Raw genomic sequence first — 22,596 nt, forward strand, 5'->3', positions numbered from 1 at the left:
CCCCAGCCTGGTGCTGAGCAGTAAGACTGAATCACTAAAACTGTATTTTTGTTTATGACCACATATTTCACATTTTCCAAAACTCTTTGGTGTTTTGTTGTTGTTACTACTATAACCCTGGTTCCAGTATGTGCTTCACTGCTAAATCTGTCAAGACGTTTAAAAAGAAGAAGCTAAAGAAAATTGTACTGTCTTAATTTTCCCAAATATTTCCATGGTTACGTGGCACTTCCTGTTTCTGCAACTCTAATTTTAAATTTGGTCAAATGAGAGACTTCTCACTGGACAGAAACCACCGAGCAGTGCACTCAAGTTTGAATCATTAACAACAGCCTGAAGCTTTCCTTGCCATTCTACGATCAGACATCTTATTGACCTGCATCTCTGCACACGTGTTGCCAAATTACCCTTGGCAGCACTAGGCCTATCTAAATCCTTTTTGTTAGTCTCCTTTTATCGCCTACCTCTTCATATGGAACCATGGATGTGACCAAGTTTCTGTTCTCAAGGTCCAGACCTCCAACACCAGTTCCTGCTAACCTCCCTGCAGTCATTCGCCTTTATTTTACCTGAAAGCTGGACTCATATCAAAAATGTTCTCTTAGCGAGTCAGCTGCTGTACAAACTCACAGCATCCCACAGATACCACGCAGCACATATATGTGACCCACAGCCATCCACAACGAAAACACGCCTCCTTCACCATGTTCTTCATCATCTGCAGAAAAAACCTGTCTGATGACTCCAAAAGCAGCTGTTTTGGAGCACAGCTGGAAACAGCTGTAAGTTTCCTGCTGTCAGAGGCTTTGGGTTCTAACATGCAGATGACCCGAGAGGTTGTGGTCAAATCATCCAAATGCATCACAGGCAGAAATTTTTTTTCTCTCTTTTTAAAAGTAAAGTAGGATTTATTTCCAAAATAAAAGATTTATTTCACTTTTAAGCTTTCTAATGAGATTAGCTGCAACTGATCCACATAAACACCAACTCGCACCAGCAAACACAGGTGCTGAGCGGCTCTTTGGGACATCATTTTGCTTTCATGATAAAAAAAACTTCCGCCTGCAGACGGTAAACCAGCCATTACACTGAAAGGACGTTAAAAAACAACAAAACACAGTCAGGGATGAAAGCTCGATACGGGAAGAAAACCATGTTTTCTAAACTCTTCTCCTATAGACTTTAAGACTGACAGACGCTCAAAAAATCTGATCAGAAATCAGCTGATTTTTTTCCTTTCAGATGCGAAACAACAGATTTCCCAATTGTTTGCCATTTGTCATTATTTAACTGCTTAAAGGGATATACGCCAGCTGTATAAAAATAATCTTGTTTTACTGTCCCAACAATATCAGGCCGATCGTGCTCTCTCCACCTCAGCTGGTGTGGGTCAAATGCAACCAATCACATCAGAGTCCTCACAGATCTGAGTTTGGTCTCAGACTGAAAGTGAAAAGTTTCAACTGGTTTATGGTGCTGAAGAGCTCGAGTTTTGGACCTCCTATAATTTGACGCTGACTCATCCTTTTATATATAATCTGATTCATTTCGAGACACCATGAAAGCTTTTCAACTCGCTGCAGGACACCCCGACCACAAGACCCAGGCATTTCATGACATGTCATCATGTTTTACTGCAGACTTCAGGCTTTGTGTGAGTTTATTTTGAGTCAGTCTACTCTCAAGTTTTAAACAGCTAAAATAAAAGAAGGAAACAATCAACCATCTCCCTTAGATGTGAACTCACTCTATTCTGCTTTCAGCTTTGATCACACTTTCAGTTCTTTAATTAAAGCCGGCATCCAGCTCGTTAGCTTGGGAACAAACTAAATTTCAAGCCTGCAGGTAAAAACACGTGTTCAGCATCAGCAGCTCGTTATCTCTGCAAACCTGGTCCCCTGTGTCTGTGTCCGGGTTCATTACTGTGTTCAGGGAGCTTCAGTTTGGGATTATTGATTACTGCATTTTATTATTCTTTGGGTCACATGATCAGAAAACTGTTAATACAGATCCCATGTGGCCAATATGAAACAAATTCACCAGCCTGAGAGAGCCTCAATGAATTTATTCACGCTGATGCTCGAAGAAAACGTCTGCGACTTCTGTCATTCCTCCTCTTTGTTTCTACAGCAATTAAAATCTGATTTGCAAAAATCGAACTTTTTAGTTGTAGCAGCTAAAATGAGGCTTGGAGTTCCCCAGGGATCGATCTTCGGTCCTCACTCGATCTGTCTGGTTTATTTCTCATCAGCATGTCATCTCATCTCATGTTTAACAACTTCCACATTTCTGCGGGATTATCTCAGAAACTTTCAGATCAGCAAAACACAAAAGTAGTTCCTTTATTATTGATTTATCTGCGCATCACATTTTTATTTTCACAATTAACAAAAGTTTGGTTGACTTAATGTCTGAACAACATAGAAAAATCTTTGAAATGAATGAATTTGTATGAGTTAAAACAGAAAACACTTGCAGAGCTGAAACTAACTTGTAATCTCGCTCTTTTGTAATCCTTTCCTAATCGTCTCAGACCTGCAGCTGAGGCAATGAAAGCTGATATAGAGCATGGCTGAAGCACTTTTACCTTGAGCTGCTCCTTGCTGGCTTTGCTGGGTCTGCAGAGGACCTGGTAATAGTCGACCACTCCCTCCTCGGTCCACAGCAGAGTCACGGACGAGTGAGTGGCGTTGACGGCATACAGCGATCTGGGAGGAGCCGGCTCTGCAGGAAACAGCAGTGAAAACCCTTCACGAGAGCTTACAGTACAGGACGAACTGCAGTGGTGAACTGCAGGGCCGAGCTGAGCCGAAGCTTGCTAAAGACCCCGCACTTCCTCTGAGGAGGACTGAAATAGTCTGATACGCTCAGAAGGGGAAGTGGAGAAAATGAAGTTTCATGTTCACTCTGTGAGTCTGACCTCAGACCCACAGCACAGATTAACAAGCAGAGAGGCTGCCGCGCGGCGATCAGCACCGAGACGTCTTTCCCACTTACATCCTTCACGTTTTAAAACTCCTGCAGCCCAGTGTTTCATTTTCTCAATTATCTCTCTACAAACTGACAGAAACAGCAAACACGTTTTATACGTCATCCTATCACAAGGACAGAATTTTTACCCCCATGAAAAAGAAGTGCTGCACAGCTCTTCCAAACATCCTGGTTTTATTTTGGATGCTTACATTGTTGTAATTTGCACACAGGAACTAAAGTATTCCAAAAAAAAAAAAAAGCCTGCTCAGTGTCTCACACTCATCTCCTAAATGATCCCAGCCCGTTCTGCTTTGGAGAACCTCTCAGGTTCCTCCAGATCTGCCCCCAGATCGTCCTCAACATACTTCAGTCTGACACGAAGGTGTCTCTTCTGCAGAAGTGGAATTGTTCTCAGTCTGCAGCCTCATTACTCAACATTATAACTTGATAATTTTCTAAATCCACCTCCTGCTTTATGAGCATAACTGATTCTTTTTCTCAGGTCTAAAGTGATTTCTTTGGTTTAATGCGTGATGCTTTCTCAGCAACAGCTCAAACTTTTACTGGAGTTTAATACTGAGTGTAATCCAGAAGCTAACCCTCCCTTTAACTCAATTTTACAGCTCTGAGAATTACAGAGTTAAAGGTCGGCCTTTCAGTGGGGTGAAAATATTGTTCAGTTATAGTGTACTAATATAAATCATTTATGCTTTCTCAAGAAAACTGGGATGATTCTTTTGAAAAAGCACTCTGGGAACTTTGGGGGAGTTAGTCTGTTAGCAGTGAATACCTTTGTATTCTTTGTTTTTCTTAGAGTTATTATATCTTTGTTAATTGCAGTGAATACTCGCTGACCCAGTTTGATGATGTTTGGCGTGGACGTGTTCCTGCTGCGCTCTGTGCATGCCGTCACCGTCAGGTTGTAGATGTCTCCAGGAGGCAGAGGGAGGCTTGCCCGCATCACATTCCGAGTCACCTGACACAGCACCACATGTAAACAACACGTAAACAACATGTAAATAACACTTGAACAGCGTGCACACAGTCAGTCCTGAGTGCCCCCTTCCTCCATCTGATAGGGTCATATTCTGCTCTGCCTCTGTCCCACGCGGAGCTGCTGAAAGATTAACAGTGCAGGTATTTTCCTAAAATATCTTTTTAATCTGCCCTGAATAAAACTAAAAATATCCCTGCAGTAAATCCTCACAGCTGTCTGTGTCTCCGTTTAGTCACTGTGACCGTCTGCTTCCACCACGAACTAACGATTAAATATAAATGATCAGCTCTGAGTGTGGAAGCTTCATTAAACTTCTGCAGACCTGCTGACTCAGTCTTTGTACTCTTATATCTAATTATAATTTTAAATTACATTCAACCTCAAAGACCGAACAGACTGTATATAAAAGATGGACATCACCAATGTGACATTAGCCATTGCTTTGCAAAGCCATGTCCTCTAACCTCCAGCAGAGGCCCCAGCAGTGATGGAGTCCGCAGAAACTCTCAGGTTACATCATTAGGGGTGTGGCCTCTTTGACTGACAGGTGGCTGTAGCTGCCAGCTGTCAGTTAGGCTTACATTTAGCAAACTGGACCTCTGGACTGTGTTTGTGTTGTTGGAGTCTTTTGGAGCATTTTTAATGACATTATCTGACCAATAATAAAGCTGCTGTGAGGTTATTATAGAGACAAACTTTGCTAAACAATGCTAACCAAGTTAGCTAGCATTAGATGATAACTTAGCATTCCACCCTCTTATCCAAACAAAACAAACATTTTAAGAAACAAGAAAACAACGAGCTGGCGCCCAGAATGCTAACAAAACTAATGAATGATGTCATGGTGGCTATGCTCATCTTTTATATACACATTTGACCACATTTGGAAAAGGAAGTGTAATTTTTGGTTTCAGTCCCCGAGGTCAATGCTCATTACTGAGATTTCTATTTCACATAAATTCTTCAAAATAAAGTTACATTTCTCTTGTTTGTTGTGTTTTTGTAAGCTGGTTTAATTGTTTACACATTTATCAGAACTATTAGTAGCAATCTAGTAGAAATGAAGACTGCTTAACATCCTGAATATAGTTGACATCTACACGCCATTTGTATACACTCTCAATTAAACCTCCAACATGGCTTGGGACCCTCAGACACTTGATCACAGAAGCGAGCTCAGGCTACGGTGGTAATTGGACTCGTAGAGCAGCGACGTCTGCAGGTCATTCTCCTGCTGCTAATCAGACCATCGAACCAACCCGAAGGAGAGAGTCAATAACAGCTCCGCTCGACCCTGAAATAATGAGCTGCTGCTGGAGACACACTCATCACCACACAAACGCACAAATACACCTAAAACAGCAAGAACGTGTCTCAGAGTGTCGTGAACACCTAGACAGATGTGTCTGGACTCACGTCAACGGAGTACGTCTTCTCCGGTCCCTTCTTCCCGACAGCGACCACTTGCCAGTGCAGCATCCTTGAGTGCGACAGGTCAATGAAGAGCTCGCCGTATGTCCAGCGGACGTACAGAATGCCATGAGAGTAATCCACAGAGGAGATGTGAGGCGCCTCGGGAGCTGAGAGGAGGAAGAGGAAGGAGACCTGCATCATACGTTTGCAGACACATTAAAGATGTGCCGTCTGGATCTTCACAAGAAATATCAGCAAATAAAAGCCAAAATTAAAAAAAAACAAAAAACGTAAGAAACAATAAAAATTTATGCGTTTTGTTCTTCATCTGTGAGCTGCATTATCAGTAAACCCAGAAAAAGATATAAAATAAAAACAAAATGAATTAGATCATTAAAAATATACATTTATTTTATTTATTTCTATTTTTATGCATAAATTTTAAATTGTATATTTATTGTATTATTTCAGGGAGTGACCAAATTGAGTAATATTTAAACAAAATTTTAAAAAAAAATTTAAAATGTTGAACACTAAAATGTGTTTTAATTTTGCATGTTTTTATTTCTTAATTTATTTTTTATTTATTTTTAGAGCTGATGGATGAATACAGAAGAATAAAAAATATTCATGAAGAAAAAATGGCTTGAAATTATGTGTCTAAATGTCTCTTTATATAAAAACTAAATAAATCAGTAAAAACAAATTTAAAAGTCTATTTATTCTATTTTTAAGTCTAAGTGTGTTTGCTGGATCCTGGCCCAGCCTCCCTCGCAGCGTCCTTGCAGCGGTGAGGCATTACCTGTGACGAAGCTCACGGTGGAGCTTTCGCAGCAGCTGAGCGGTGGGTCACCCCACGTCACCATGGAAACACGGAAATTATAATACCAGGCAGGCAGCAAGTCAGTCACCCTCTGAGAGGAAATAGAGACAAATACGGTGAGGTGGACGTGGCATGGTGCCATGAAATGTTTCCTGTGACGGAGACAGACTGGTTACCACTGAGGCGATGACGGAGGCGGTGGCGGCGATCTCGTAGTAGGTGGTCCACTCAGAGGCAAGCGTGACGGGGTTGAAGAAGAAGGTCTGCAACACGTATTTCCTGAAGGCAACGTGGTATGGACGCTGCCAGCTGAGGATCACCGCCGTTGGACTCAGGGGGTAAACGGTGAGCTCGCGCACGCCGGTGGGCTCTGACACAGCACACCGACACAGGCGGGATTTAAGAGTGGAACAGGAAGAACAGGAGCAGTGAACAGGAAGTGGGACTGAAAAAGACGCATAAAGTGATAAAGTGACGCTCACCGATATCGATGATGACGGGCTCCGACGGCGGGCTGATCAGGGGTCCATTGGTGTGATAGACGACCACCCGGTATTGAGCACCCGGCGTCAGGTTGGTGATGATGTCACTCGTCGAGTTTTCCTGTGATTATATAGTTAAACACATATATATGTATTAAAAATTTTTTTTTATTATTTATTCAAAAGACCCCCCCCCCCTGTGTGAGCTTCAATCTGCGGTGCGCGGCCAGTGATGAGTGCCGTGCCATACCTCGCTGCAGTAGGTGTTCTCCATCCTCTGGCTCAGGCTGGGCTTCAGGCAGGTGGTGGAAACCACTGACACCAGGCTCCCATTGTGGTTCTGCGACGATGGCGCCCAGGAGATGGCAGCGGTGCTCGAGTCCAGCAGCCTGACGCTAACGGCTTGAGGACGCTCTCGCAGGTCCTCCAGCAGCTCGCCGCTGGGACCTGTAACCATTAATAAACCAGCGAAGGAGCAGGTCAACAGGAAGTGGATTACGTTAACAATGACAACACTAGAACAAAGATGCATTTGATTGAATCCATCCTTTATTGCCACACGATGCTGCATGCGCCATAATCACTTCCTGTACACTTACCGAGGTAGAAGGTGAAGGCAGTGTCCCCACTGCTCTCTCGGGACTCGCAGTCTCCAGACGAGCTCAGTGTGGTCACTTGCACACGGTATATTCCCGGCTCCGTTAACTCTGTAAAGAACTCGTGAGTGCTTTCATCCACCGTCGCTGTTTCTGTCGAGTTACCTGAGGAGCAGAGCGAGAGGTTCAGATGCCAACACGGGAACATCTGAGATGTTCTTTATTCAGCTGCTTCCTGCTTACCATCTCTGTAGATGTAGACGTTGAAACCGTCGTAGCTGGTGGGTGGGCGCGGTGGCAGCCAGCGCAGTTCCAAAAGGATTGGCGGAAGCCTGGTGGGCAGGACAGAAGGCTCGGCAGGGAGTGCCATGGCCGAGCCCGGCTCGTTGGAGTCTTCGTACTCGGGCAGCACGCCATTAACGAACTCCTCATCCTTGTCGGCAGGAGATGGCTCCGTCGGATCCAGCCAGTAGCTCGAAGGCTCTGCCTCCTCCGTGCGGCTGTTGTTCACATCAATGGGGGCGCTCACCGTCAACACTTTTGTGGAGTTGAAGGGGGCGTAAGTGACTCCTATTACCTCATCTGAGGTATTCTCCTCAGCCTGGGTCTCCTCCTCCTCCCGCTCCTCCATCAGTGGGACGTCCCGGGCCTGGCGGGGGGATCGCTGCCCACTATCATGTGGGAGCATGTCGGGGAGCTGACCTGGAGCTGCCCTCTGGCTCAAATGGATGATCTTATAGGAGATGTTGAGGGGAGGGTGGGGCACTGGGGGGAGAGAGGGGAGTGAATTATTCTGAGCAGGAAATGGCTAGTCAGCTCGCCAGACGAAGCTCCTCCCGTCTCATCATACATCACTGTTTAAAAAAATGAGGCAGCAGGTCCTCGCTGGAGGCCTCTGAACCGGGCCGCCATGTTCTCCAGACCTGATCACTGTATTTACTAAGGCAACGATTCCTGAAAGTAGAACTTAGAGCTTCATGCAGGAAGGTCTGCCTCAGAGCCAATCTAATCTACTCAGTACAGAGCAAGCACTGGACTCTCACAGTGGGAGGGGCCTCACCTGTCCGATGATGCAGCGGTGTGTGAGTGATGTCACTGTGGGTCACCAGTGCAGTTTGGTACACGGTGGCCTCTGAGATCAGCTGGAAGGTGATGTTTCGGTAACACATCCCCGGTAACCAGTGCTTAAACACTGTCTTCCCCCTGTAGAAATCTACAAACAACAAGCAGAAAGAAACTGTTAGCACAAAAACACTCTCTTTATTCCTGGAGCTGTGTTAACATCTGTCAGCAGTCAGGACATGAACACCAAAGCACTGAGCGACTATGAGTCTGGAGCAGCTGAAATCAGGTCTGGTCTTTCTCACTCACTATGTGTTAATAGACCCCTCAGCACTGAATCATACTTGTTATTAATCTCTGGCTCTCTTCCACAGCATGTCTTTTACACTGTCTTCCTTCTCACTCCCCCAACCGGTCGCAGCTCCCTGAGCCTGGTTCTGTCAGAGGTTTCTTCCTGTTAAAATGGAGTTTTTCCTTCCCACTGTCGCCAAAGTGCTTGCTCATAGGGGGTCATATGATTGCTAGGTTTTTCTCTGTGTGTATTATTGTAGGGTCTACCTTACAATATGAAGCGCCTTGAGGCGACTGTTGTTGTGATTCGGTGCTTTATAAATAAATTGAATTGAATTGAAATGGAGTTCCTCGGGGGTCAATCCTGGGTCCTCTTTCCTTTATATTTGCCTCCACTGAGGTGTGTGCAGGTAAACTTGAAATAACTTGGTTCAGCTCAATTTAGTTTTATTTATATATAACACCAAATCACAACATCAGTTGTCTCAAGCCGCTTTAAGTGGAATAACGTGCTTTCAGAAATGCTTTCCATTAGAGAAAGGCAAGGGCGCACCAGAGTTCCCCGGAGGATTTCTACCCAATCAGAATCTTCAGTTTGGAAGGGGCCGGGCATTTATTCAGACAGACACATTCTTCTATCGCTACTCACGTGCCTTCACCTCCCAGTGAGACTGTGAACTACAATAACTGTCCTCACATTCAGGCAGAAGGCTCATATTGGTTTACAAAACACTAAATTACACTAAATAGCACCCACTCATACAAACAGAATGAAATGTTCTACCTTTATAGAGCATCGATCGGCGCTCCTGTCCTTCAGCGTAGCTGATGTTGACTCTGCTGAAGACGTTTCTGGTCGGAGGATCAATTTCAAACACCACGCCAGTCTCTGGAGCCTCCTTATAGTCCAATATCTGAGCGCTGCGGACAGGAAGCGGCTCTGAGGAGACAAACGAAACTGAGTCGAACATCACGATCACAGAACTACAGAACAGAGATGTAAGCCCTTTATTTGAACTACATGTCTAATATGCAAAATTTAAAAAATAATAACATTTTCCTAATCCTTGCAACAACAGGTTTTTTTAAGGAGAATTATCCTCATGTTGAGGATAATTCTCCTTCATATACAGGGAGTGCAGAATTATTAGGCAAGTTGTATTTTTGAGGAATAATTTTATTATTGAACAACAACCATGTTCTCAATGAACCCAAAAAACTCATTAATATCAAAGCTGAATATTTTTGGAAGTAGTTTTTAGTTTGTTTTTAGTTTTAGCTATTTTAGGGGGATATCTGTGTGTGCAGGTGACTATTACTGTGCATAATTATTAGGCAACTTAACAAAAAACAAATATATACCCATTTCAATTTATTTTTACCAGTGACACCAATATAACATCTCCACATTCACAAATATACATTTCTGACATTCAAAAACAAAACAAAAACAAATCAGTGACCAATATAGCCACCTTTCTTTGCAAGGACACTCAAAAGCCTGCCATCCATGGATTCTGTCAGTGTTTTGATCTGTTCACCATCAACATTGCGTGCAGCAGCAACCACAGCCTCCCAGACACTGTTCAGAGAGGTGTACTGTTTTCCCTCCTTGTAAATCTCACATTTGATGATGGACCACAGGTTCTCAATGGGGTTCAGATCAGGTGAACAAGGAGGCCATGTCATTAGTTTTTCTTCTTTTATACCCTTTCTTTCCAGCCACGCTGTGGAGTACTTGGACGCGTGTGATGGAGCATTGTCCTGCATGAAAATCATGTTTTTCTTGAAGGTTGCAGACTTCTTCCTGTACCACTGCTTGAAGAAGGTGTCTTCCTGAAACTGGCAGTAGGACTGGGAGTTGAGCTTGACTCCATCCTCAACCCGAAAAGGCCCCACAAGCTCATCTTTGATGATACCAGCCCAAACCAGTACTCCACCTCCACCTTGCTGGCGTCTGAGTCGGACTGGAGCTCTCTGCCCTTTACCAATCCAGCCACGGGCCCATCCATCTGGCCCATCAAGACTCACTCTCATTTCATCAGTCCATAAAACCTTAGAAAAATCAGTCTTGAGATATTTCTTGGCCCAGTCTTGACGTTTCAGCTTGTGTGTCTTGTTCAGTGGTGGTCGTCTTTCAGCCTTTCTTACCTTGGCCATGTCTCTGAGTATTGCACACCTTGTGCTTTTGGGCACTCCAGTGATGTTGCAGCTCTGAAATATGGCCAAACTGGTGGCAAGTGGCATCTTGGCAGCTGCACGCTTGACTTTTCTCAGTTCATGGGCAGTTATTTTGCGCCTTGGTTTTTCCACACGCTTCTTGCGACCCTGTTGACTATTTTGAATGAAACGCTTGATTGTTTGATGATCACGCTTCAGAAGCTTTGCAATTTTGAGACTGCTGCATCCCTCTGCAAGATATCTCACTATTTTTGACTTTTCTGGGCCTGTCAAGTCCTTCTTTTGACACATTTTGCCAAAGGAAAGGACGTTGCCTAATAATTATGCACACCTGATATAGGGTGTTGATGTCATTAGACCACACCCCTTCTCATTACAGAGATGCACATCACCTAATATGCTTAATTGGTAGTAGGCTTTCGAGCCTATACAGCTTGGAGTAAGACAACATGCATGAAGAGGATGATGTGGACAAAATACTCATTTGCCTAATAATTCTGCACTCCCTGTATGCTCCTGTATTACACATAATCAATTAAACAAACCTCAACCACTTTTAAAGCTTAAATCTACAGAATAATCCAGATAAATCAGACTTTTACAGCATTGACTTCTGCAGTCACCGATGATGATCAAGCTAAGAGAATTTGAAGGTAAAAACAGTCTGCTGATTATTTCAGTTGATCGTTTAACTGGTTTTAAAAACATCAGAAAACATCAGAAATGTCCAAAATGACGTTCCAGGTTATTAAAAATGGAAAGCAGTGACTCTCAGGTTTATTTCCTGTAAAGGCCAGCAGCTAAACATGGTGCGATCCTGTAATATCAGAATCAGTGATTTTGAACCCCCAACCCCGTGATTGGAGAGGTTCTTACTCGTGAGCACGGCAACTGTCTTCATGGGGCGGGACCAAGCCTGTCCCCGTCTGAGCAGCAGCCCCACCGTGTAGCAGAGGCCGTGGAAGGAGGCGTTGTACAGCAGAGGCTCGCTGGTGTTTACGAACTGGATCAGGATGGTTCGAGGTTCTCCAGAGATCTGCACCGCATACGCCGTGACGTTCTCCTGCAGGTCTGAGCTATCCAAAGTCGCCACAATCAAACCTTCGTCGTTTACGGTCGCCTGGAACGCCGTCATGCTCTGAAAAAGAAAAATGTGAGCAAACAAAGAGGTTAAAGTTTATTTCAGCTTAGATGAAGCAGCTCCTTTCACTCTGACCCGCTGAGCTCTGGTGAGGCCCAAACGCACTGGATCCTGCCCCTCAACAGGATTCCCAGAATAGGCCAATCAGAAGAAAGTGGGCTCTCGGATAGGGGTTATTAAAGAGACAGCTTTGTTTAGATAAAGAAGGATTATTATTAACTGTGAATAATGCAGAGCAGCTCTGGTGGAGTCCAGGAAGAAACATGGAACAGAACATGATTTATTTCTGAAAGTTAAGAAATCAAAAGTGAAAACAGCTCAAAAGCTGCACAGCCTCTCACACTTGCCAACAGCCAGCCGTCAGTTTTACCCCCTGCAGTCTCAGTGTCCATGAATATGATTTCCCATCATGCTTTGGCCCCAGAGCTCTAAGAATCAGGCCAAAGAGAAATAGAAGACACAACACTGAGGATGCAGAGAGGGCTCCCATTGGCTGGTGATCAATTAATGACCAATATTAAACACGTTTGACTGGGTGAAGAGGAGCCTCAGACTGAGCATCGGAGTTCCCGTAATCTCGGCCTGTTTTATTCTATTCTCTTCTTTCTGAGCGCAAAGATGATTTGTGTTCTTGTCTCTCCTGTCCTGAGCTGAGCAGGCTGGTCTGCCTTCGTTAAATCTGACATCAGGAGGTCGACTCCCCGCCAAGCACCATCCGTGTGCATAAAGGTCACGCTGCTGATTGAATCACATGATCACAGCACCACACATTTCATTCAGTTACAACCCACTATTTGATACTGGTCACTGATTGGTTCCTGGTCTGAAACAGGAGATGTCAGCTGATTCCACCTTAAAGGAGTTTTTTTTTTCTTCCTGATGATAAAACCATACAGAAGTGTCAAACTAATTCTTGGATTCGTGTGTTTTGGTTCTGTGTATTTATTGTGCCGTCAGTTTCCATGTATCTTATCTAAGAGCGGCTGCGCTCCGGCTGAGGTCGGATCGGTCGGTTAGAGCCTGCGTTTCCTGTTTGTGGATCAGCAGCAGCTCAGTGACACGATTGCCTACAGCAGCTTCATGAAAGCACTGCGACCTGCTGTGACTGCGGAGCAGCAGATTATCCATCCGCACAGAACCTGACCCACATTTCAAACAGTCACGAACGTGTGCTGCACCGAGGCATGATGGAATCTACCCTGACACCGTGAGGACGTTAAATATTCAGCGACAAACAGAGAAAGCGAAGCGGGTTAAATGTTAGTAAATGTAAAGTGTAGCAGGAGCTGACCTACATCCAGGAAGGAAACATTTCTGAACCTTTCAGCTGAGAACAACCATTATCCCAACTCCTCCATGCAGGACACAGGCTCTGGTTTTACTGTCTTTTTAGCGCTGTGCTTAATAAGAATACAGTGTAACCTCAATCTAGACTTTACAGACATTTGGATCGCTGAAAAAAAAAAAAAACCCTCAGGTTGAAAACATCAATTGACTTCTATTTAAAGAACACAAAAACACACTGTGTAAATACAGTATATATGATCTAAAAATGATAAAACTGTTATCATTCAGTGTTTCACACAAATTCTCTCAAAAAGCCATTAAAGAGATGAGGGAAATGTTCTGTATGATGTATGCAGAATCAAATAAAACTATCAGTTTTATCAAAGAGCCATCTTTGTAATTGCTGTGCCTGATATAAAACTTTTGTATTTTCCTTCAACTGCTGTTAAAACTCTCTGTGAACGACCTCCGCCTACGAAGCTTCACCTCCTCTAACAGCACGCCTCCACATTAGACTGTAGAAGATAAATCTCTCTGTCTCTCTCTATAGAAAGGAGGCAAATAAAAGCTCAGCCTACTCTGGTTTGGCCTTTTAAAATGCCAGGCCGGCACTCTGGCTTAATGACTGCTGTGGTACGGTATTTGGACAGAGCAGGTCCATAAAGATGGGAAGGGAGGTGGGGGAGGAGGTGCTGAGGTCTATTTGTGGAGTTAGATAAAGAAAAAGGAAGAACATAGGTTTGTTTGTGGAAAGGAAACTGACTGTGTGGTGCACCTCATGGCTCGATCCTGGGTCCTCCTCTTTTCTGTACTTACATCAACAGTACATCTAACTGAGCTTTTTCCTGTATGCAGGTGATACTCAACTGTACCTCTTTACTTTCCTGAAGCTGGAAGTCAGGGTATTTGGAGGAAGTTGGATGTTGGATCAAAATGAAATTGTTCTTCTGTCTGTCTAGGTTTTCTGTCATTAAGGTCACGATAATCTAAGGAGCTTGGAAAGCAAGCAGGTGGCAGGTGGACTTCTTTAAATTTCTTGAAGGCATTTCACCTCTTATTCAAGAGGTTTCTTCAGTTCTTAAAATGTGGAAAGTCTTAGCTATCTACAACCTTGTGGAGGTTGCCCTTATTTTGAAAAACAAAACTTTTTTTTTTAGAATTAATTCATGATTATGTCATTTTGTTTTGATTTGATTCATATGTGGAGCATGGCTCTCATTGTTTAGAGCTTAATCAATAACCTGATGGAGGTGGTAGATGAGCTGATCCTAATGGGAACACGAACCTCCAGAACATATTTAATCACAATCCACAAGCCGCTTTCTACTTTCTAAATTAAAGGGTACCTATTCTTTATTTTCTTATTATCTGTCGTGGATATATTGTTTCACTGTAGTACACCTCATAACCTCTGGGTGCTGCCCCTCTGCATGCCTGTGAAGTTAGTCAATCAGAAGATAGTGTGCTTTCAGGGAGAAGCTAAAACAGCTTGTTTCAGAGGACCAATTAAGGGGCTGCACCAATATCCAGTTCAAATTCCAAGAGTAAAAATAAGTTTCAAAATGAGCTGAATGTATATGTCAGCTTCACACAATCAAGTTTTGAAAACTTATTTTAGATGGCAAAAATTGATACTCAGATATTAATCAATACTTAAATTACAATCTGATCAGACAGCTATTCTGAGTTGAAAGAACCCCTCCCATCACTAACACTAGGCACAGCTTCAGGAGGAAGTTCAGAGGTCAGTGGACAGACCGGTTTGTCTTTATGACCGAAGCAGAAAAGTCGACCAGAAGCTGCACAGAAACAACCTTAAAGTACCAGTCACATAGTTACTGTTGTTACTTCTGTTGTTGTTTGTATTGTTCCAGTCTCTATTTAAAAGAAAAACACTAAAGCCTCTAATTTTTCCTGTGGTACTGCAGTATTCCCATATATGCAATACTCTCTTGGGGATCAGTGATGAGTTAGAAATTCAAGTATCGTGACAACCCGAGCTGTCGCCACATTGCAACCATCGACATCAGCCTGAGTGAGAGTGGAAGAGAAAATCCACACTGACTCATTCAAGGCTCCACTGCTCTGCTGTCGCCATGGCAACAGTGATGAAAGGAGCACCACGTTTAGGGTGGGTGGCGGCGCAGCAGGATTACCACGGAGACGCTGCAGAGCATGGGGGCTCAATGCTACTAATGTACCCCCAGCCCCCACATCGGGCCAGAATCACATGACCCCAGCTGTTTCACTGATCAGCGAGTTTGGTCAATAAGAAGATCCTCTGAGAGCCTGAACATCAAAACCTGCAACACATTTCCTCAGGTTATCTTTAGTTTCACCCACTGTTCACTCATTAACTGTCCAACTAATCCTACAGCTCCAAGAGCTACACACTCAGCACCGCTTACACTTTTCCAAAGAGAAAGGTTTTCGATTTCTCTGCAGATCACAGACTTTCTGAGGGTCAAGCACTGCCGTACATACTCAGACAGGAACAAAACAACATCAATGGTCTGTCAGCACTGATCAATTTTCTTTCAATCAATGTCTGTAACGACACACTGTAAATAAAAGATGGAAGCAGTCACTGGTTTTTGGACTCATCTTAGAAAAAACTGTATGGGAACAACATACAGACGCTGATGCCTGCTAATTGGTAACATCCAAATAAATTCCTAAAACTGGTGCTCAGACTTCCTGGATAGCCTGTTAGTACAGTAATCTCACAGCAGCCATATTATTGGTCTGATAAAGTAATTAAAAATGCTCCCAAAGGCTCCAACAGCACAAATATGGTCCAGAGGTCCAGTTAAGAGACTCAAATTAGTTGACATAAGGCAGGTTGCAGGTAGAGGCCACGCTTCTAATAATGCAAACTTTAAGCTCTAATGCAAGTTAATAAGGTGACTTACAATAATATTCTCCTCTTGTGCAGTTGTTTGTGTCTCTAACTCCTGATATAAACCCCAGATAAACTGTTAGTCTCCTTCTTCTCCTGTATATAGAACTGTGTCATCTGCGTATAGAGACGCTTTTCTTCTCATTCCTCTCTTTTACTTACTCTTATCTTTATTCCTTAACAAAAGTTTGGTACAGTTGTAATGAAGGGGGAAATTATCTATAGAGACCACAACACTTCTGTATCAGGCTGTAAACATGTTTATTTCTGCTGTAAAGTTTTTAACATTACAGTCTATGGAGACTGACTCACTGCTTTGGCCTCTGCTGGGTGCTAGAGGAACTGCAGGTTTTGGCTTCTATTAAACCAGGGGTGTCCAACTCCAGGCCTCAAAGGCCGGTGTCCAGCAGGTTTTAGATATCACCCTGGGTCAACACACCTGAATCAAATGATTAGTTCATTACCAGGCCTGTGGAGAACTTCAAGACATGTTGAGGAGGTAATTTAGTCATTTAAATCAGCTGTGTTGCATCAAAGACACATCTAAAGTCTGTAGGACACCAGCCCTTGAGGCCTGGAGTTGGACACCCCTGTATTAAACTGTGTTAATGATCAGGTCCTGATGAGTGTTTCTATTGTAAAACTTGTTCTGAACTTCTTACAACTGTAGGCTGATCATAAAAAAGATCAAAATTAAAGTAACACTAAAATTTCTAAATAATACAAATGAACTGAAAGAAGCAAACAGAGCGTAGAAACTAAAACTAAAAACACTGAATCCTCAGAGTTGTGTCAGGACACCAGCTCATCCTTTCATGAGGGGAAAGTGATTCTGAGTAAGTGAATGAATGTGACCCTGTGAATGGCTGCAGACGGACAGCCAACAGGGGGTGGAGTCAGGGGTCGGGAGGCTTCACCCTCAGGCAGCTGCCAGCATTATCATGCAAACCTGCAAAGCTGTGTGGAGGCAGGTGGGGAAGACGGGGGGGGGGTGTTCTGGATGGGCTTTTTTCAGACTTTTATGGCTCACCTCAGACTTTTTGGCTTGATTAGAGCAGAGTAAATCTTCCCTTTTTTGAATGTAGTCTGGTGAGGGTAAATTTCATAACTCTAAAAACAACCTGAGCCTCACAACTTCTGCAGATTCCTCTTGACTCTATTTTTCCTGCGTGGAAAAGTTCAGCTTGGTGTTTTTTTCTGATGAAATCCAATCTGAGGCCTTTCCTTCATCATGTTTCTGGCCTCTCTCTTACAAGAGTGTTACACTAAAATCTCCACTTTTCTTTATGTAGCCTGGTGAGGCTCAGAGGTCTTTTCATGCGGTGCTTCCTTTCACCGGAATAACAAAAGATGGCTGACAGCTCTCTGCCTCATTCACAGAACAATGAGAACCTTTCCAACGAGCTCTCCAAAGCAGGTTCCCACAGAAGAAGCTGCTGCAACAACCAAACCGAATGAAGCGGAACGCAGAGGTACAAACATCGGGCATCAAACGCCGGGAAGCGAGTTTACGGCTCTCAAGATCTGTAAAAAAACAGAAAGAGACTGAAAATGTTTTTCCCACACTTAAGAAGCTGGAACAGGGACTTGATTGGTTGATTATTTCAAGTACTATAACAAGCCTAATGAGGTAATGTGACCACAATAAGGTAAAATGTCCGACATTTAGGGCTGGGGCTCATTGCTGTAATCAAAAAATGGAGAAGAAACTTCTTATAAGTAAGTATCAACTCCAAAAGCTGCAGTTCCTCTAATGTCCATTAGGGAAGTTTGTCTTAACTCATGTGAAGACGCTCTGGTAAAGAACACGAGGAAGGAAACTAAAAGTTAACTTCTGGAATTAAATTCAACACGTTACTGTAAGTGATGTTTTTCTTGACCTTAAATGTGGACTGAGGGGTTCAGTGAACCTCATTTTCATCGCCTGTCACTAGAAAAGATCCAGAAGGATCTGCAGCTCCATATATATTTTAGATTCAACCAATCAGATGGCCCCATGTGAAACTGTGGACCAATCAATGACAATGCGTCCCTCCGTGGAGGCTTTCTGTTCTCACCGTCTGGATTCTGAAATGACACAGAGCTTCAGGGTGAAGTTGATCATTTTCAGTCCTTCATCAGATCCCAATGCATCATGGTGGTGGAGCTGGAGGTGGAGGAGCTTCTTTAGTGACCTTCCTAAACGTTTCATTAGAGCTCAGCAGGAAAAGTGGCGAATCACCTTCTCTTCATCAGCTCACCATAACCATCATCATGTGACTAACAACACGTAAAAGGTCCATCAGCTGATTACACAATCAAAGCCAACAGGAAGCCTATCTTATTTATAAGACCTTTCAAAGTAAACGTTCCCATTAGTAGGGAGATAAAAACCCAAAGTCGAGCTGTGATAACTGTTATTCTGAAAGAGGGCTGAAGCAGGAAGAACCTTCCATGTTCTACAGAGAGGATGAGGAAGGATGAAGACTGGTCGTGTGTGGTGATTGGCTCTGGATCATTCTGGCACTTGCTCTTTATAAACCTTTGACCTAAAGAAGCCCGTCCAGCCTCTGTTCTGGGTGTCTGAGGTTGTACTCGTTGTTATTCCACTCGGCTGCAGCTGAATCGCATGGGCGACATGGCGGCTCAAAGAAGAAGCTCAGTGTTTGCTCTGCAGATCTAACTCTGATTAAATTCTAATCGGGCCTCTGTTAACCCTCCGCCGCTCTGATTATGCCCTCACATTATTGCCCTCTGTCACATACAGGGATAAACCCTCCAACGTAATCCAAGACGCACATTAAAGTCACGAATGTGTGAATATTCAGAGACCGTGTGGAGCGCCGACTTAAACAGATCTCTGAGTCACAGCCGGCGCCACATGGTTACTGTGGGCTTACAGTCCAGAAGTGACCCCAGAACCATGATGCAGATCTGAGGACGTGATGGCTCACGCATCACCCATAAATCTCACTGATGATGTCACAGCCACAATAATGAGAACAGCTGATTGACATTAAACAATTTCCTAAAAATACAAAAAACCGCTGTTATTATCTGACCTCTGAACTCCAAGCTCATCCAAACACTAATAGGACCCACAACACGCCCCCTATTCCCACCTCTACACCCGCATGTACAAAAGTCATCCATCCATCCATCCATTCTCTGCCGCTTATCTTTTTCAGGATTGCAGGGGCGCTGGAGCAACAACTCCACCTCATTGTTTTAAAAAACTCTGTGCTTTTCCGCGACATTTCAAAGAGCCGAAAAGTAAATAAACGGCAGACAGAAATCAGGCAGGTCGAATTGTCTTGCTTGAACGCAATACGTGTTTCCTGTATTGCGTTTCAATGTGGATGAACAACTCTGTGAAAACAAATGAAAACAATAGTGTGGACGCGGAGTGTTTTCAGATGTATACACCGTTTTCCATTTTATCCGGGCTAGTGTAGACGTAACCTAACTGCATGTCTTTGGACTGTGGTAGGAAGCCAGAATACATAAGTAACAGCTAAACAGGAAGTTCTCTGAAGTTTTCAGGTGCCAAACTCAACATTTCATCAGGTCGCCTTCATTTTTGGTCAGCTTCATCTGAAGGACCTCTGAGACATAGGTTTCACTGGGGGGCGTGGCCACAGTAGTACAGTGAATTTCAATGTGCCACCTCATGGCTCTTAGCTAACTTAGCTGTTAAAGTTCCTGTCCAGACCTGAAATTACACCTGCACTGAGGAGATTCAGGCTTGTCTCATTCTACAACATGAACAGTGGATGGGTGCAGTGGAGAGATGAACAGTCTTTGTTCATCACGGGCCACATAAAACCTTCCCAAGGCCTTCAGCCCACTGCCACAGTTGATGGCACTGATTTTAAATATGTTTTACTAACAGCTGCAACATATCAGTGATTTCAGCGTCTTCCTTAGGATTGTGGGCAATGTAGTACGCTGCTGTTAAACCTGAAATTTTAGAGACAAAGCAGGAGATTTGGATAAAAACAAATCTGGATTTGGATAAAACATTTATTCTTCAAAGTAAAAGTTCCTCACACGGTTACATTTGTTAAAATGTGCGTCATATTATGTCCAAATAAAAGTCCAAAACTTAAGATGCTGATGTCAGTGAAACAGGAAATGCTTCATAAATTCTTCTTCTTCATACTCTTTACATTCAGCGCCTCGAATCAGAGCAGCTGTCAGAAGACAGGAAATTGGAAGCTTGGAGCATCAGATAGCGCTCAGAGCAGGATATTAACGCCGCATGCGGATAGCGAGGATAACGAGGTGGAGGGGAACCCGTTACACTGTAAACCTACCACGTTACTTCACAACTATCTCGACACTGAACAGGAAATAAAAGTCTGCAGCTTCCAGATGATTTTACAGGGACAGGAAACAGAAACTCGCAGACAGGAAGTCGTCCAGCATCAGCGCAACACTCGCTGGTCCTTCACAACAGGCTGACTTTAACCGTGAAACCGACGGGTGCTTTATAAGTGTCCACAGGTGGCATGTCACAGGGCCATTATCATCTTGCCATCTTCACCCCGGTGAATAGCACTGCATGACAAAAGTGACATCATCATCACTGGTCAGGCACCTCTCTGTTTTTGTAACCTCACTTGTGTTACTGTGCCCACAAAAACGACACACAGCAAGCACAAATGGACGAGTCTGTGTGATGATGTCAACAGCTGATGGACTACACCCACAGGGGGTGCTATAGTAACCTCTGGCTTCAGCAGAAACATCAGGAACATCTGGCTTCACACATGACCACTCAGTCTCTTTACAAAGAACAGACTGAGCATGTGCAGGAGTGCAGTAATAAAGGCATTGCTCCTAATACCTGTAAGTGTAAAGTAGATTTACCCAGATGCACCAGCTAAGAGTGAGTCTGTGTGTGTGTGTGTGTGTGTGTGTGTGTGTGTGTGTGTGTGTGTGTGTGTGTGTGTGTGTGATGTGTGCGAGACTGTGTATGTGTCTTTGTGTGAGTCTGTATTTGCGCATGTGTGTGCAGTGTGCCTGTGAGACTGAATGTGATAGTCTGTGTGTATGGGTGTGTGTGTGTGTGTGAGTCCGTCTGTATTTGTGTGGCGTGCGTGTGAGACTGAGTGTGTGAGTCTGAGTCTATGTGTGTGTGTGATGCTGCAGCCGACTGACCCACTTTCCGCAGACACATCGAGCTGCTGGCTGTCGCGTGTCCGCCGCGCGCGCGCACACACACACACACCTCCCTCCTTCCCTTCCCCGGTTCCTGCGGTCGAACAAAGCCGCTGCGGCCGGAAGTGCGGCTCCTTACCTGGGTGAAGCAGAGCAGGTGGAGCGCGAGGAACAACGGGTGCAGCATGGTGCGCGTGTCCCGGTCAGCGCGCGCGATCCCTGGCCTTCTTCCTCTCAATCTGCTGCGCATCCAAACAATGGCGCCTCCTCCTCCTCCTCCCGCTGCTGCATCGGAGCGCGAGCCGCTCCACGCGCACAGGTCTGTGTCCGCTCCGCTTCTCTGAGCGCGCACCGCCTTCACCATCAGAACCGCGGGAAGCAGCACCGGACCGGCCCACACTCACAGACAGGCCGGGCAGCGGGGTCCATGCCGCAGCCCGCAGACGCCAGCAGGTCGGTGACGGTGTCGGTGATGGAGCTGCTGCTGCTGCTGCGCGCCGACGCCCCGCCCTGCGCCCCGCAGCCGCTCCTCCTCCTCTTCATCAGCTCCCTCTGAGAGGCGCTCAGACTGAAATTACTCACGACATCCTGTCTCCAAACTTTATTTCACCGCAAACATAAAAAACACAAGGAAGAAAACACAACCGTCACGTGACGTCACATCACACATTAAAATCACATCGCTCTGCTGCTCACTGACGCAGTGATCACTCTTCACTGCATCAGAGCTCAGAGTAACTGTAACTCAGAGTAACAATAACTCACAGTAAGTAACTGTAACTGAGATTAAGCAACTGTAACTCAAGAGTAACTGTAACTTAAAGTAAAGAGCCAGCATGTCTGGCTGTCTCTGTACTCAACAATGAGATCTCAGTAAAAATAATGATTCCAAAACAGATTTGTTTTTCTGTTTTTAAATGGAGACAGAAATGAACAGCCCCTGAACAGGAAGCGGTCTCCACATGGAAGCCAGGCGTCCTCACACAAACCACTGTGCAAGCACAGAGACAAAAACATGTCTGCCATTAGAAGCTGGAGAACATCTCTCACGCATGACCCCATGCCCGTTTTTAACGACCAATGTTCCCTCTAATTTTTCATGTGTCTGAGCGAACACACAAACTCCCTGAGCGGTCCCTTGAAGCACTGTGAGCAACATCAGACGTGTGCACTGTGGTCACGCATCGAATCCATCCAAGTTACATGGTTTATTAAAATAATCAAATTACAGCGTTTACATTTATGTTACACTACTTTTAATTAACTGCTTTAGCCCACTTACAATGAAAATGTAAAAGAAATCTTGTTC

The 22,596-nt window shown here is 44.3% G+C and overlaps 1 protein-coding gene across 3 annotated transcripts in view; it reads right to left on the minus strand.

Annotated features, from left to right (window-relative positions):
• ptpro (protein tyrosine phosphatase receptor type O) overlaps positions 1–21,871 on the minus strand; it is a 42,525-nt gene extending 20,654 nt beyond the window's left edge. For 2 of the 3 annotated variants that reach the window (XM_004564903.3, XM_004564901.3), the window contains exons 1-13: positions 21,427–21,870; positions 11,695–11,956; positions 9,422–9,577; positions 8,345–8,497; positions 7,528–8,049; positions 7,288–7,449; positions 6,939–7,135; positions 6,689–6,809; positions 6,383–6,576; positions 6,186–6,297; positions 5,387–5,550; positions 3,829–3,949; positions 2,588–2,724 (exon numbers count right to left, since the gene is read on the minus strand). In XM_004564903.3, the coding sequence (XP_004564960.2) occupies positions 2,588–2,724; positions 3,829–3,949; positions 5,387–5,550; positions 6,186–6,297; positions 6,383–6,576; positions 6,689–6,809; positions 6,939–7,135; positions 7,288–7,449; positions 7,528–8,049; positions 8,345–8,497; positions 9,422–9,577; positions 11,695–11,956; positions 21,427–21,651 (2,526 nt within the window). In that variant the 5' untranslated portion in view covers positions 21,652–21,870. Of the gene's footprint in view, positions 1–2,587; positions 2,725–3,828; positions 3,950–5,386; positions 5,551–6,185; positions 6,298–6,382; positions 6,577–6,688; positions 6,810–6,938; positions 7,136–7,287; positions 7,450–7,527; positions 8,050–8,344; positions 8,498–9,421; positions 9,578–11,694; positions 11,957–21,426 lie in introns of all 3 variants that reach the window. The other variant, XM_004564902.3, reaches the window with a different exon arrangement.
• Positions 21,872–22,596: the final 725 nt, after the last annotated feature.

Source organism: Maylandia zebra, linkage group LG17 (assembly GCF_041146795.1).
Source record: "Maylandia zebra isolate NMK-2024a linkage group LG17, Mzebra_GT3a, whole genome shotgun sequence".
NCBI lineage: Eukaryota > Metazoa > Chordata > Actinopteri > Cichliformes > Cichlidae > Maylandia > Maylandia zebra.